The sequence below is a fragment of the Ctenocephalides felis genome, unplaced genomic scaffold (genome assembly GCF_003426905.1).
Source record: "Ctenocephalides felis isolate EL2017-DRISC unplaced genomic scaffold, ASM342690v1 CF-g0.4_SCAFFOLD_01886, whole genome shotgun sequence".
NCBI classification, from domain to species: domain Eukaryota; kingdom Metazoa; phylum Arthropoda; class Insecta; order Siphonaptera; family Pulicidae; genus Ctenocephalides; species Ctenocephalides felis.
In genome coordinates, this window is record NW_020538040.1 from 136,790,109 (window position 1) to 136,808,390 (window position 18,282).

Consider the following 18,282-nt stretch of genomic DNA (forward strand, 5'->3'; position numbering starts at 1 on the left):
TCTACCATTTTTCGGATAACAATCTATTACACTTTTATCTTTGCATACCACTCAAATGTAAAATGCATAAATATGCTAGAATTACTTCCATTGATATTTAGGTGATGCCGTGATTTTGCGCCTAAAACAGGAAAGGGTTGCTCTCGCCGTGGCCGTGTGCGTCACAGGCGAGGCTTGAGGCGTGATCCTGTACCTGTGTGCCCCTCATGCCCCTTTCACTAGTATTTTGAAATGAAGATTTATACATATAAATCTTTATATTTATAAGTAATACGTGTTAAATAGAGTGCCCTGTGCTTGGTGCCGTCCAGCGTTACGGGACTTCCCTCTGCTTATTAATTTGGTATTATTTAAGTTATTAATAATATACTTATCAATTATGAAGTAAATTTTACAGTATTTTACTCCATACCTAAAAGCAAAAAAACCTATTAAAATATTAGTTCAAAAAAATATAAAAAGTTGTGTATGGAGACTGGGTACAGTCGCGGCAGGGTACGGTAGTGACAGTCATCATAACAGCTACAGTATACAGATGAATTACTATTTTGTTATTTTGGTGTAAGTTGAACAGTAGTAGTTATTTATCAGCAATTAGTTTTTGCTTGGATAATTGTAGTAATTATAGCTGATCAAAAAATAAGTGGCATAACCGTACCCACTTAAAAAATGTATTCATTAAAAAACTGATTTATTAAAAATCATATCTTTATACTTGTTAGTAGTAAACCTAATTTCAAAAATAATATATTTTAAACGCTTTAATATCATGTGCGTAAAAATAAATCTGTTATATTTATATTATTCATATTTTGGTCGATTTTTGGTATTTTTTTAATTTTCATGAATTTATTTATCACTGAAAAATAGTAGGCATATGGCAATATGTACTGTGTACTAAATAATTCCAAGTGGTAATTAACAAATATATTAATTAGGTAAAAATATATTTAATCTTGAGTAAAACAAGTATTCAGATTTTATGAATTTACCTTATTGCCACGTGTATAATGATTTTAATCAATATCAAAAACATAATTTTATGACCATTCAATGATTCGTTAAATGACTGATAAGCATTGTCGTAATTTGGGGCTAACACGTCAATTAGGAAAACGAATAAAAATACGTAGTGATATGCAGCACGTCAATGTAGTTGCTAATTATAATTGATATATAAAATTATAATATATATTTGTAACAATAGATAAAGAATAGAATGCTTGCGATAATATATCAATATCTATTTGCTGCCACTACAAATCTAATGCTCAGGTGCGTTTTCAAGAAAATTCTGGTACAAACTACAATAAGATATCTTGGATGCATTTTTTTCATTTCCATATTGATTGCAATCTCAAAATAATATTTACTAATTGCTTTGTTAGTTCTAACATGTTGCAATTAAAAGGCAGCCCAATGGTTGTCTTAACTATTTACGCACTTCATTATATCATTTTAGATTTTATGCTCTATGTTCTATGTTTTATAATTATAGTATCAAGTTAATTCTTACATCACTACAGCTTGATACCGGTTTCAGAACTTCAAAAGCTCTTTCTATTATTTCAAAAAAAATGCACCACTGCTATTACATAATTTTTATTTCATAAAGAATAACTAATTACAGATCTAATCTAATTTCCAATTACATGAACGTTTTAAGTGTTTTTGTTTTATTTATAAAACTTAACATCGTACGAATTTATGCATCGTGGATATTTTTTTGAAAACCTCTAATAATATAAATATTATCTTTTTATGTAAAACTTGGTTGCCAACATCTTTATAGATTAAAAGATGCTGTATATTCAAAATATTTACATTACGTTCATGGATTTTTCCTGAATATCAGTTTATCATATTTCTCAAAATTATCATTATTTATTATATAAAAAACGTTATCTTAAAATATAACATCCACATTTGCAAGCAAACAGTATGCGTATATAATCATATATTTATATGCATACATTGAAACACATACATATAAAAAGCGTGTTAAAAATTTCACTGTAGTTTTTCATATGCGGGCTCAAATATTGTTTTTGTATAAAAAACAATAAATATTATTACTAATTCTATGTTATTTATACACCATAAACTGCCTGCTGTAAGTCCCAAGTGGTTGTCAAAAGATAAGACGTATGAGGTTATCACAAGGATGATGTTCTTGTTTGAATTACACTTGAAAATTCCAAATAAGATAAGTGATAACGCTAGAAATTTCTGATTCTTTGTTCCAAAGTATACTAATTTACTAAATACGATATCTATAAAATGAATTTGCATTATACAAATACAATGCTAATGCGAACTTTATGTTTGCGGAAATGGAATCAGAATTGTTCAAGCGCCTTTGGTATTTACATTAAAATCATCTGATATCGGAAGCCAATACATACACTTTCAACAACATCAACAATGTATTAATAATATCGATGAGAATATACAGAATCCTGATGTGCAAATCAGTTTAAATCAAGTTTTCCGAAATTGTTTAGGCCATGACCAACTTCTAAAAAAAATGTCTCCATACATAAATTTTAACTTTTAAACAGTATTTTATTCTCTTAACGTATATAAATGCTAAGTATGATCTAGCTTTTAAAGTTGCACTTCTTGCGATATGTGCTCCACGTTGGAAAACACTTCTTTAAATTGTATTCTTACTTTAGATTTACTTCAATTTTTGTTCGCATCTCGGATATGTTTCAAGCAAGTTTCATCATATTCAAGATATATTAAAGAATCATCTTGTAACATTTTTCATTTTTATGTTTATGTTTTATTATCATAGTAGAATTTCTCGAATAAGAATTATTAATTTAATTTAATGCAGCAATTCCTAGGAAAGGCTTTTTTCTTTCACTTTCAAACATACTTAACATATATTTTCGAATTAAAACCAATATCACTACTGCTTGGTATCAAGATATGGGTAACAAATTTGAAATCTTATGTTTCAAAGCCTGACGCAGTCACAGAAAAACCAAAATATAATCCTAAAGGTTTCAATTTATCTTCAATATCCAATACTTGTTGGAAAAAACTAATCATAGTTCAAATTTTCAAACTTCGTACTTCTGTTAACATGGAGTACTTTTCTGCAGTACAACTTTTTCCTTTACTGTCCTAACATATTCAACGATTACATGATCATAAGCTGCACAGTGCCATCCTTAAATTTTAACCTCTCTTGAACCAAAGCTGCCCGCTGAGCGTGAAGAACAAGCGGACACTTTACGCTCCAGCATGGAGCGAGACTATAAAGACTAACCTACGGAGACTACAGACTGCACAAAACAAAGTTCTACGACTAGTAGTACTTAACAAATCAAGAGACCCACTGATAAGACACTATTACTCTACAAAATACTCGCTGGAAATTTCTGTCTCGGGTGCAAAAAACATGGTAACACTAAAATAATTGGCCATTATACTCGATAAATCGTTTGGTAGGCCAAACACGCCATGTCGGATTATATTTTGATCTGACACTGGCTCCTAATTTAACATAACTAAATAAATTAAAATACTGTTTGTCTTGTAATTTTTCTCCCTTTTTGTTATTTTATCATCTTCTTAAAACATTGCTATGTGTTTTTTCTGAGAAACTTAACAGTTTTTCTTTTTGTTGCAAGTATCTCATGTTCTCTAAATTATTTTAAATTTATTGCAATATTCATAAGAACTGGAAAAGTATAACACCTTAACATAGAAAATGCTGTATTACAATATATTGTATCCCACCCTACATAATGAAATAAAAGTTGTCTTGAAACTTGAAAAACAACTTGAACTTTAACACAATTCTTATTATCCAATTTATATTTAATTAAAAACATAAGTTTCAAAAGCAATTTTGACTTTCATATGGAAAATAGGCTCAAATTATAAACTTTCAATTTGATTTGCTAAACTTTTTGTTTATGCATAGTTTTATCACAAAACAAAGCAAAGATTGCTGTATACTATCATTACCTGACACCAAGTTGTGGAGACTTTCCCGTCGATCAGCCTCATATCGGAGACCCCAAGAGGGTAGAGTTGATCCCTATAGACATAATATCGCATGTAGAGCGGGACGGCGATCAGCAATCCCGGCAGCAGAGCGCTAAGTATGCACAAGCGCAAGGCGCGCAGCGGGCCACGTAGCGGTCGTTCGCCGCGCCATCGGCCGGGACTCCGGTACAAACCCGGAGTCACACCTGAAATCATTTCGAAAATTAATAGGTTAGAATTGAATGTGTCGAATTATATTTATATTTTTATATTGATTTATTGTTTGTCATACTATTTCATTATTAAGAACTTGCTCTAAACCACAAGACGTCTTTGCCTTATAATTTAGAGCTAATTTGTCTAATATTATATTCATGAGACATAATTGGCACTTAATATTTTATAATAATACATATCGAAACATTTTGTCGGATATATCAGAACGATCAGAGCAAACTTGGCATAGGGAAAGTACGGATAAAATGACACGGTGTTATGATTTTCAATGATATTTATTTATGATTCATTAACTACCAGTAACATAGCCTTTTACTTAAGTAGGGACTATAATAACATATTTATTGAAGAAATGCAAATAATTCAACTAATGCACTAATTACAAAACCCAGTTTGTTCATATCGTTCGGACAAAATGACATATAATGTAAGGACATACTGAGATATTTTTTTTTTAAATAATCATAAATAAATCGTTTGGTACTCTGGGACCTCAGCTTTGAGATATCAGCACCATAAGCCCCAAAAGAACAAATCATACACCGTAACCGTTTCTTATAATTAACTTCCCGTAGGGCAAGTTATAGTAATATAGTAATGGCAAAAAAAATCGAAAATGAAAATTTTTATATATCTTTACGTATCAAAACCTTCTGAACATTTTGGCATACCTTAGAAAAAATGGATGTATGTGTGTGTGCGTGTATGTGTGTGTGTTCGTGTATGTGTGTGTTCGGATACAAATTTTTGTCGACGAATTCGGGAACAGGATGAAGCGATTTGAATAATTCAAAAAACATTCAATTCGTATTGATAAGGAGACGTGCTGATTAGTTTTCGGCAACGGCTGGTCTAGCCTTCCAAAGATATGGGGCAAGAAGTGCCAAAAACGGTAACTCAGTTCTTAAGAGAACGGAGCGTCCGATTTGAATAATTCAAAAAACATTTTACTTTACTAAAAAAGTAAAAAAAAAATGCCATTTGGCGATCAAAAATGATCATTAGACGTATGCACATTAAATTATCAGATATTTTATAAAGATTTTAACAATAAGTATAAATTTTGTTTACATTCCTATGGGTTGCGTACCAATGTTTATCCGTTAGACGGCGACGCGGCGCTTACGCGCTTTGATATTTCGTCTCTATGCAGTTAAAGTAGTACGATTGCTTTGAAAAAAAGTTCAGAATTTCCAAAATATTTTAAAATAAATTTTTCTTCAAAAAGTTTTTTTTTGTCAAAAAAAAGTGAATTTATGTCAAAAATTTATAGTTTCACAACGAAAAAGAGGGTTTTGCAAAAAATGCAAGTCTTTTTATCTGTGGATCTTTTGGTCTGTTTTTAGAAATAGTTATAATGGATGTTAAAATCCAATAACTTTTGGCAGGTTTCAATTTTCTTTTTTCTTTGTCTTGAATGAACTAGCGTGTGTAGTGCTTGCAAAATAGTACCATGTCATTTTGCCCATTGTATAAGCAAATCACTTTTTCGAAATTGAACAATATTGAATAAATAATCAAAATTCCATCAAACGCTTTATAATTGCAAAAAAATTCATCAAAATCACTAGTACTGACAACAGTTTATTGATTTTAATAAAAATAATTACAACTAACAAAGTCATCACCATCAACTTAAAATTTTGAAGACGAGATACAACTGAGACAAGAAACTGGCGAATTTTCAAATTAGATCACTTTTAATTGTGATTATATATTTTAATTTGTTCTAGCAATGCATTAAAAACCCATTTTTATTTAAAATCATATTTAGGTATTTCAAATAAAAACCTATAAAGCTGTTTCATTTCAGGTTATTAGTCAAGAATAACACCTTTTGCTTGTTAGGTTAAAGCAAAAAGTACTCTCTATGTCTAAAGTTACCACGAAGCCACAGAAGAGCCTATTTGTAGAAATATTAAAAAAACTATATAATAATAAAATATCGCTTTAAATTTAAAATAAATTGAATTTTTAACGAAACAGAATCATATAAATATCCGCAGCGAGTTATTTATCTTTCTCATTGGAAAACTAAAAAATTAATTGAAAGTCCAAAAGATACGTTGAGTATGAAAATTCGGAACCACTCGCTAATTTCGGAATAAGTATGCATTTCGCGACATCCGAGTGGAGTGGGTTAATGTTTGAAAATGAAAATATGGAATAAAAATGTGTTATAAACATATGATTAGCAACATACTATTTTTATATATCTTAAAAAATGTTTGGATTTGAATTAAATTAAAAGCAAATTAAAAAGTTGTACTGGAAAGCCGTTTATCGTTTTATATTGTCAACGAATTGTAAAATAAATTATTTCTTTCACGCTTATTTTGCTAACGTTTACTTATTTTATATATGTGCATCCATTTAAGTAATGTAAAAGTTGTTACAAATTTTAAAAAATCGTTTATTTTGTACTAGATAATCGGCACGCACCAAAATCGTACAATCTTGGCACGAGTGCCCAAAACAATTTGCCAATTTCAATATAATTAATTATGAGTTGCTTAAATTTTATTACTGTTAGGTAGGTACTAAAGTTAAACCAGCCTGACAATTTTAATAATAAAGTCTATTAAAACCCTTCAGTTCAGAGCTCTAAACATGATATCTTTATATTAATATAATTAAAAAAAGATAATTATAATAAGTTATCAATTTCATCTTATCGCAATTAAATTACAACAGCCGAGACAATTTAAATTTAGCACATTTGAGATAATTTAAATAAGATAACATTTACTAGAATACCGTTTTTGAGATATATAAAAATATTATTAGATTTTAATTAGAGACAAGATAAACAATATTAGACATGAGTTAACAATTTGAATTGAAACAAAATGCATGTCTTTTTTCAAGTTTTTTAGGTCACAAACAATTTTAGTTTAGTTAGCACATATATTATTTTTTTGCTATAACTATTTCCGTTCAAAAGCTATTCGTATAATATCAATACAACAAACCTAATGATTATACTGTTTATATAGTATACTGAGAATAGAGTAAAATATTTGTACTGACTCATAAATAAATACTACTTGCAATTAAGCAAATAATGACTATATAATATTTAAATGTACTCATAATTAGTATGTTGATTTTTCGGCACTGATAACATAAAATTATCGTGTTTTTGTTTTACAAATTAAATTATCGCATTTAATGATAAGTAAAGAAATAAGATCAGACCGCTGTCAGTAAATAAGCAAAGCAAGAGTTAAGCATAGTAATTTTTTGCAAAAATAAGATTAACCGTGTGTAAAAATTTTTCCTTTAACGTGATTATCAATATCTTATATAACAATTTTTTTTAATAAACGATTTGAATTAAAGTATTCACTTTTTTCCATAAATTTAGCATTATTGGAATAGAAAATATATGTAAGTAGCTGAATAATAAAGGTAATCCCAATAAAAATAAAAATAAACTAGTGGTGTATGGCATTGTGCCTTAAGGTAAATTGCTGGTACTTCCCGTACCGTAATGAAATGTTCGAGGAATATTACATGTTTTCAAATAGATTATTATAAATACCGTAACATTGTCTAATATTTATAAGAATTATATAAACTTAAATACAAAGCTAAAATTATTTATTTAAAGTATATAAGTGAGCTTTAGAACTTTTGAAAAAAAAAATATTTTTTTCGAAAAGCAATTGTTTTGTCAACACAAGCAGACATTTTTTTGAATCATTCAAATCAGATGCTAAGTTCTCTCAAAAACTGTCTCTTCTAAATGGCTAGACCTGCCTCTGCCAAAAACTAATCAGCACATCTCCCTATCAATAGGAATCGAATGATCAGTTGATCAATGCGCCCGAAAACGTGGACGAAAAAATGCAGTCACACAAAACACACACACACACCTCTGAGGTATGCCAAAATTTTCGGAAATCTCGAAAACGTGAAGATGTGCAAAAAATTTAATTTTCGATTTTTGGCTCATTACCATAACTTACCCTGCGGAAAGTTAATTAAAGATGAATTAAATGTAAATTCCAATTAAATGAAAACTATTTGACCAGGTAAAGAGATCAGCAACTTAAATACTGCAAAATCAATTGTATCAAATTGAAAGCAATTACTATTAAAATATCAATAGCAAAAAAATTTCAGCTGAATATTTTTGTATGTTAGCAAACAAACGGACCAATAAATGTAAAACGTGTAATAAATGGTGTCGACAGATCAGTGGTAAGAACTTCGAACTTCCAATCACATGGTTCGAGGTCGATACCCACCTTCCAATATCAAACAAGTGATGTCCATTTTAACAGAAAATATAGATCTAAATTTCCAAGTAAAAATAACTCAAACCTGGTATTACTGCATCAAATTGAGATTATACCATAAGTATGAAAAAAAATCCAATAATAAAAATATATCAAATACAGATTTGGAATTGCCTTCTAAAAAGAGAAGTTGCACTTCTGAAGTTTCATCGCAACAGCTTATAGAACTGCCAAGTTCTGAAAAAAGTATCGATAGCTTATCATTCAGACTATTAAAGTCCTTGAAAATTCTATAGAAACCAATTCTGTGCTTCCTTGACTCATTTTAGATGAACTTCTAAGCTTCGATTTGTAAAGTTCATCACAAAAATAACAACTATCAATAGAACACATGTAATTGAAGTATGTGAATTTTATTTACGCGAAGTAATACGAGATAAAAGCATTATCAAAAATATGTTCTATTGTTGGATACGTGAATACATTGTATTGTTTGCCGAGCGCACGTGTAGAAATTGCGCAGAGCTGCCAAATTATTTGAACTGTCGTTAGAAAAAGTATATTACGGGTCAACAGTAATTTATGATACGCCCATGAATAGCCAGAGGTAGTAAACCCTCGTACATATAAATAAAATTATAATTGGTTGATTAATAAAAATGGCTATCACAAATTGCCGTTCAAAAATCCGCAATAGAAGATATTTTAACCTCAATATGCATAAAAAATCAAGCATTTGAATGTTTGTATCATGAATGTATAAGCTTCATATGTGAATTTTTTAACAAAACAGATAAACCTAGATTCGATTTAGGGGATGTATGCTAATAAAACTTTTTTTTTAATATCTGTGCCTCAATATAAAGCATCAGCAAATTTTTGGTAGTATATAAATGTCTAAATAAAATGCCAATCCAGTGATTGGATGTTCGAATATGTTGCTAATAAAACTTAAAGTTATAAAAATACATGTTAACAAAAACACTGAATCAAATAATAGCGAAAAAATAAAAAACTGTTGCAATCATATTTGATTGCACCTGGAAAAAACATGTTTGAGACAAATAATTGACTTTCTACATATTGGAAACATATGCCATCAAAATAATACTCTACAGATATTGTTCTTCGTTGTTTATCTCATAAAATATGTATAAAATAATACCGAATCTTTATTATCAACATAAAATAATTCGAGTAAATACTTACTAATTAACAATTCTTAAAATATTCGAATTTTGAAATAAATCTAAAAAATTATTGCCACATTGTGAATATTCCAAGTGAAATACCTAACTCCTTGTTGCATTATTTCTACTGCTTTACTAGAAATTCCGATTAGCTAATTTTATGTTTTTACAACTTTTCAACTCATTCTTAAATCTGAATCGTATGAGAAAATTGGAAAAAGTATGTGTATACTTGAGCCAATTTACATTTTGTCGACGTTTTTTCAAAAACGGGTGATTCGATTTCGAAAATTCAAAAGCCATTTGGTGAAAGTCGATAAGGGCTCGCTTTGAGAAATGATCATTCCTCTATAATTGGCAGATAAGTGTAGACAAATTCCTTACAATCTTCACTAAAAATCTTTAATCGATTATGAAAACTCAAAAACTGTTCGGAAAGATATCAGAGCTGATTAGTTTTTGTAAAGATCGTCCCGCGCAGTTTCTTCCTAATAAATTGTTGGGAAAGGAGATTTTTGGCGATGATAATTCATTTTGATAGTGATCATATTTTAACAAACATCCTAAAATATCATAGGCCTACAAAAAGTATTTTAATTACAAAAAATTATTGGAATAATAAGCCACTCTCAAGATATGATCGTGCAATTGAATAGTTGAATGCTTACGAAGGCACATTATTATAAAATTTCTGTATTTATACATATCCAGAAGTTGATGATCCAAATGATCCAAAAAACATTCGATTCGTAATGTTGAAGAGAAGTGGTGATTAGATTTTGGCGAAGGCAGGTCCGTTTCGGAGATATAGAGCTAAATGTGCAAAAAATGGCAGTTTTTGAGAGAACGAAGCATCCGATTTGAATGATTTAGAAAACTTTCTGCTTTTGTTAACAAAACAATTGCTTTTGTGGATTTTTTTTTTATTTAATTTTTTTTTTTAATTTAAAAAAAAAATTAATATCACAAAATAATTCGGATTTTGATTCTAATTCTAGCTAAAGTTCTAATAACTTATATTGTTCAAATAAATAATTTTAACTTTTTTTAATTCTGTTTATATAATACTTAGAAATATTAGACAATGTTCTTCATTTTAATTCTGATTGATTAAGTTTTGTTTATTCCATTAAAGTACGGGAATTTATTTATACTCCTGGAATATTTCATTAAGATACGGGAAGGTCCAGCAATTTCCCTTAAGGCACGATGTCATACACCACTAGTTAATTATTTATTTAATAAACTCTTTCTCTTTTTTCCTTTGTTTTGATTTTTAATGCCCTCACTTACAGAATATAATAAAATCTGATTGTTGAAACCTGCAGTGAATAAAAAAATAATAATAAAAAATGCGGACAATTTCTACATTTTCTTATACTTGATTTCACATTTTTCTATTTCCAAGCACCTCCATAAAATTGTAATTAAATATACATCATCAACCTATTTGAACTGAAGTAATATTGCTAATAGATTTCTTAGACATTAATAAATAACTTAATAACAGCAAACGATTTCGACGTGATCATCAATACTGTCCATAAAAGTTTCTTCCTACATTCGGTCTAGAATTTTGATCATCGTTGTATTTTAAATTCGTGGGCAATTCGCAAACGAGGACATCCAGTCATAATATTATTGAAGTGTGTTGTATCATAACCGAAAGTGCCACTCCCGATTTACATAAACTCAAAAAGGCTTGAAAGAAATCGTTACATAAAATATTTATGAATAAAATCGTCGCCAATGTCATGAATGCTATTAAGACTTTCAAAAATTTTACATATGTTTTTAAAATCCATCCTCTACAAGTGCAAACTATTTAGTTTGATAACTATCAACAAAATACTGTTGATTTTTACACGATTTGGTTCATTCAAAAAAAAAAGCCATATGTGGCATAGCGATCTCTTTTGTATATGTATATAAAAAATTGATTGCAAGACAGAAACAAATTATAATTTGTTTATGTGTGGAATATTTTTATGCGACATTTTAACACTTCATCGTTGAACTATTCAAAATATAGTCGAATTATGTTTTAATTTTCCGAAAGAGAAGTTAATGTTTTCTACTGAAAAACTAATTTGCCAATTTTATATTTTTTGACGTTTCAAGTCATACTGAATCGATTGAGGACGAAATCTGATAAAATATGTTTATGTAAATTTCACATTTCATTGATGTTTTTAAAATTATATTGAGTTGAAATATATGTTGAAGAAATATTTAGTGCTGGCTCTCTTTTGATTGAAACACATAGTTCTTATGATTTGTTTTTTTTTTAATTTATTGATTACAATATTTTGTTCATCACACAGAGATGGGTTGCCATCTGTTGAACCGACTATTAAGTATAGTTTGAGTCAAATTAGTACAATGGGCTCGCCCGTAGGTAAGCGGTTAAGAGCGACGGGACCTGAATCAGAGGTCCCGGGTTCGATACCCACTTCGAGCAGCCTGTTGTCAGGCAGCAGTGACAACGATTTTCACTTGCAAATATAGATAGCAATATGTTTCCAAGTGAAAATAGCCCTCACCCGGCATTTCTGCACCAATAAAAAGTCAGCCCTATTAGATTAATTCTAATAACAAAATCATCAAATTGGGATGGATTAACCATTGGGTTACCATCTAAAGAATATGAAGTAAGGAGAAGTTTCAGCCCAACAGCTCATAGGACGTGAAGTTCTGATTGCTGTTTAAAAAAAAGGAACAATTGCTTATAGGACTCAAAAACTGTCCAAAAATAATAATAAAAAAATTAACTAGTTGAAAGTGGCATTTTGCCAGGTAAGTTGCAAAAACTTCTCGATAGGTACAATAATTGACTTATTTGAATTTTCTCAAACACATTTAAAAAATTATCTTTAATAATATTAATTATATTGCACAGACGTGCGCTTGTATGTCCTAAAAATTATAGTTTATTATTCCACATTTTAATCAATTGACAATCTTTGACTTATCACATCACAAAAGCAATTTTTGACACAAATTTTGGATGATATTTTTTCAAACTTTGATGAATTCTATAAGACCACGATACCTATCGTGAAAAAAAGTTTCAAAAAAGTCAGCAAATAAAATTTTTTTCAACAGTTAATTACAAGAAAACGGTTCGGAAGATCTTTACCTAAAACTAATTAGGTAACTAACTAATATTCCAAACAATATACTTGCGAACACTTTTTAATTTTTCAAAATGTGAACAAAAAGTTTTACACTTTTCTGCTATTTTCAAGGAAACGGCTTGGCCGATCGTCGTGCAAAACTGACAAACGATAGTCCTCATCGAGATACATTGAATGACTTAAATTTTTGAAATAGCAACTGTTTTTGAGAAAACGTCGATTTAAAGCAAAAAATCTGTTTACAAACACACACGCACACACACAAACTTTTTTTAAATTTGGTCTCATTCGATTCAGAGGGACTTGAAACGTCAAGAAAACATAAAATTAAATAATCGGTCTTTAGATGATAAAGTTCTTCAGGAAGTTAAAAATACTTGGTCTAAAATTGTCGATGTACTTTTATTATTGTCTTTTATTATACATATATATATATATATATATATATATATATATATTATATATATATATATATATATATATTATATATATATATATATATATATATATATATATATAGCAATGCAATGAAAGACTCACTTGAAACCATATTTTCATATATTTATAATTATAGGACAAAACCAAATCACTACTGCTTGATATCAAGCTGTCTGAAACATAGCATTTCTATGTGCATTTAATTACACTTCTAAAAAACTAAAAACCACAATAAAAATTTAGCATTCTGAAAAATTTAACTCGGAGTGAGAAATATTGAAGCACACTTTTTGACACTTCATGCCGTCTATAGGCGACACTCGTACACACAGGTAGTCAATGCAGGCTTTGATTTACTTAACTTATACCTAAACTTATTTATTTGTTATTACATAACTAATTTCTCAAACAAACTATGTTTATATAAAAAATACTTAATAATTATAATGTTGCAAACAATCAAATGAGTCACTCTTGAACAGTTTATATTAAACACGAACAACTTCACTATTATGTCAAGATATATATGTTCAGATTGTATACTGATACGGAACCTTCAACGAGAGTGTTACTATCGGACTACCGCGCTCTTTAATGCATTTTTGTTTATCAATTAATAGGAAATATAATTGGTCATAAATATTATTTGTTTAGTATTTTATAGATTTGTTATTTAGATATCGAGAAAATTCGCAATAGATTTCTCATTAAGTACCAATAACTATGCAACTCCGAACCTGGCTGGTGTTTTTTTGAATATATTTGTTTCATGTAATTATTTTAAAATATTACAGTGAGGCAATGAATTTCAATACTACTTTGTTACAAAGCAATTCACATACGCATAATTAAGGATGTTTGGCTGCATTAAAAAAAGCAAAAGGAAGTTCTAAATGATTAAATAATTTCAAGTACGCCTGAATTGATCTGTCTAATTAAATTTTGTTAAGGCTCGTCGGTAGGTAAGCGTTTAAGAGCGACAGGACTTGATTTAGAGGTCCCGGGTCGAGACCCACTTCGAGCAGCCTGGAGTCAAGCAGCAGTGACAACGATTTTCACTTGGAAATACAGATAGCAATATATTTTTGAAGTGAAAATAGCCCTTGTCCGGCATTGCTGCACCAATAAAAAAGTCACCATATAGATAAATTTTAATAACAAAATTATCAAATATAGATGGATTCACCATTCGGTTACCATCTAAAAATACGAAGCAAGGAGAAGTTTCAGCTCGTAGAATTAAAGGTTCTGATTTCTGTTAATATATCAAAAAAAATTAAAAACATAAATCAATTTTCAATTTTCAAAAATAAATTTCAAAAATACAAAGAGGTCAACATTTTAAGATTTCGCCCAAAAATCGCCAGAAACTTTATATTTTCACCAGAAAATCAGACTTACCCATCTTATGTTTTCTCTATGTTTTAAGTCACTGTGAATCGTTTGAGACCAATATTGAAAAAAGTATTTATGTTTATCAATACATGTTTGTATGTGAGACAATTTTTAACATTTTTTTTAGCAACAGGTCGCCAAAGAAACCTTGAAAAACTTGCAGGTGGTATACCTATAAAAATTAATTTAAGCTACTGTTGTTAATAATAATTACAAGTTTGTATTGTACACTATCCCAATCTGCAGGTAGAATCGTCATAAAATTATAATTTTTGTGTAATTTGCAATAGACAAACCATTACCAATGTTATGGATATAGCATTCACAACATTGTAATGGTCAAATGCTTCTAAATTTTATTCTGCTATAAGTGCAGTATAACCTTTGCTAAATACATATATAATTGCAAGAAAACATTGTATACATGTTAATTAAAAACTATCTAGTAAATTACCATATTAATATATTTTTTCAGATGAAATAGAGAATATCTGTCAAATAGTCGGGCGTTAATTTTAACCCATTCATAAAGTTCACATCGGTTTACCTCCTTGATAAAATCAGGATCCTGTCTAAACCTTTATTTATGCAAGATGAATTCATAAAAATACACAATATTCTGTAGGTACCCGTAGGGTAAGTTATAGTAATCGCAAAAAAAAGAAAATACATTTTTTTGCATATCTTTACGTTTTAAGGTCTTCTGAACATTTTAACATACCTTAGAAAAAATTGATGTATGTGTGTGTGCGGATACAAATTTTCGTGGACGATTTCGGGAACACGGGTCAACCGATTTGAATAATTCAAAAAACATTCCACTCGTATTGAAAAGGAGACGTGCTGATTAGTTTTTGGCAAAGGCAGGTTAAGCCGTTTCGAAGTAATGGGGGCGAAAACTGCCAAAAATGGTAATTGATTTTTTGAGAGAACGGAGCATCCGATTTGCATGATTCAAAAAACTGATCATTAGACATATCCACATCAAATTATCACATATTTTATATATATTTTAATTGTAACTTATTTGGTTTACTTTTCTATGGTTTCCGTACCAAGTTTATTGGTTCGAGACTTACGACGCGGCGCCCACGCGCTTTTATATTTCGTTTCTATGCAGCTAACGTATCGCGATTGCTTTGGAAAAAAGGTCAGATTTTCCAAAATTATAAAAAAGCTCTAAAAGAAAGTTGAACATTTTTTTAAAAATTTTAATTTTTGGTACGTTCCAGCAATTTGCCTTAAAACACAATGCCATGCACCACTAGTTTCCTATCTATTGAACTAGTCCATGGTAAGGGCCTGGGTCTTGCAACCAGGTTCTGTATCCGACTCAGACTAAAAAACATAATTCTAAAATCATTTCAAGTGAGCATTGTCTTCTAATAATGCTAGGTTACAAGAAATATAATAACACAACACTTAACTGGCTTAATAAATTGGCTAATTGGCCTAATAAATTGGCTTGTAACGAAACTGAATACCATCGGTATTTGTTGAAAAAACGTTTACGTTTGGATCCTACGGCCTGAAATTTTAAAGCTTTGTAGAGATTTTTTTTATATTTTTTTTTAAATTTATATTAAAATTTAATATTGAAAAAGTTTGAATTTTCGGCCTTGTAACGAAGAGGTTTTGCGTTAAAAATATGTGCAACGTGATGACAAATATTAGTGATATCTATTTCCACTTGAAAATATAGATCAAAATTATGTTTATCCAAATATGTGCCAACTCGAATCAAGTGAATCATTCAAATCAAGCCTTAACAACCTGATTCGAATCACGTTATACTTGATTCTAATTAACTCACATCAAGCCCAAAACAATTTACTGTGATACAATATGTATGAACATAAATTGTAATAAACATAAAAAAATAATTTAATAATAAATAATTTAAATCATACATATGAAAACGAAAAGAGGAATGAAATTATGCGAACCACCCGAATTGAATAGAATCATGATATTGAATTGATGCGTTACTCGCACGATTCAAATTGAATCCAATCATTCGAGTTACTCGCACGATTCGAAATGAATCGAATCATTCGAGTTACTCGCACGATCGAGTTGAGTTGAAAGGATTTATTGAGTTACTCGCACGATTCGAATTGAATCAAATCATTCGAGTTACTCACACGATTCGAATTTAATCGAATCATTCGAGTTAGGAAAACGTCCATTAATCACGTGAGGCTTTCAGGAGAAGAGGGGGTTTGACCAAAAATCACGAAATATCACGTGGGGGAGGGGAGGTTTTAGTGAAATATCTCGTGTATTTACTTCTTACATGAATTTTTAAAAAAATCCAAGCATTTTTTTAAGAAAAAATCAAAAATCATACGATTGTTTTCTCGTAACTGAAAATACACGTGATGTTCGTGGGAAAGGGGGGGGGGGGTGTAAGTTTAAATATCACCACGTATCACCAATAGAAAGGTCAAAAATTTCTAAAAAAAGCGTTCACGTGATTAATGGACCTTACTCGCTTGCAAGGTATTTAATAATTTAATAATTGAATTTCTGAGCATATGCGTAGAGAACAGACACAGCAGCGTCATTGTTCGTTAATAAAATAAAATAAACATGATATCAGTAGACCCAAAATTCAATTTTGTTTTATATTGTTTGATTATCTACTATTGTAACTTGCATTGTCTTAGCTTTTATTTATCCATGCTCGATTCGAGATGAGTCGATTCATGGTTCGAATGATTCAAATCATATGAATCAATAAATTTTCGAGTCGGCACCTCCTTAGTAAAAACATATATAATGTAAAACATTAAATAGATTAAGATAAAAAAGAAAAAAATATGTAAAAATAAATATAATGCAAAATATTGAATAGAATGCTATATCAATTATAAAAAAATATGAAAAAATCGATAAACTTTCATCTCCGTTGATTTTTCTAGATAATTTGAATGCTTTTTTAATATCCTATATTGATGCTTTTAGTATCGCGGTGTCTTTTATGTATATATTAGATCGAATATCATTTCAATATGTAATACAATAAACATAATAGAATAAGGGTAATAAACGGTTTACTAGGAAATTTTATACGAGAGAATTAAAAAATATATATAAATCCTTCAACAATTTGAAATACATTACGCGTGCCTCTTGTTAAATATTGTATTGGAAATAACAATGTAACTCTATATTATAGAAAAATATAGATTCAATAATTTAATAGTAGGTATAATTATGATTATAATAATAAATAAGCTAGATGCAAGAAGTACTTTGCCGTGAGACAACTTGCACACATTTTCCGAAACATCAATACGATTTAAAATTATTATTTTTGTAAATTTGAAGATCGGTCCATATTATTTTCGAAAACGTGGACAAAAATGTTTGCACCATTCTGCTGTTTTTGAAGAAAGAGCTCGACCGATCGTCTCGCAAAACAGATAAACGCTCGTCCTCCTGGAGTTTCTTTAAATGGCTTTTAAATTTTTGAAATCGGTTCAGCCGTTCCGTTACGTTTTTGAGAAAACGGTCAAAAATCGGCTTTCATATGCACATAGATACTTTTTTTCCAAATTCGGTCTCACACTTAAAACGTCGTGAAAACATAAAATTAGCAAATCTCATTTTCTGGCAAATACAAACTCCTTC

The 18,282-nt window shown here is 29.6% G+C and overlaps 1 protein-coding gene across 1 annotated transcript in view; it reads right to left on the bottom strand.

Annotated features, from left to right (window-relative positions):
* LOC113377703 overlaps positions 1-18,282 on the bottom strand; it is a 69,013-nt gene that overhangs the window by 32,957 nt on the left and 17,774 nt on the right. The window contains exon 2 of the mRNA XM_026618105.1: positions 3,985-4,211. Within this exon, the coding sequence (XP_026473890.1) occupies positions 3,985-4,211 (227 nt within the window). The remainder of the gene's footprint in view (positions 1-3,984; positions 4,212-18,282) is intronic.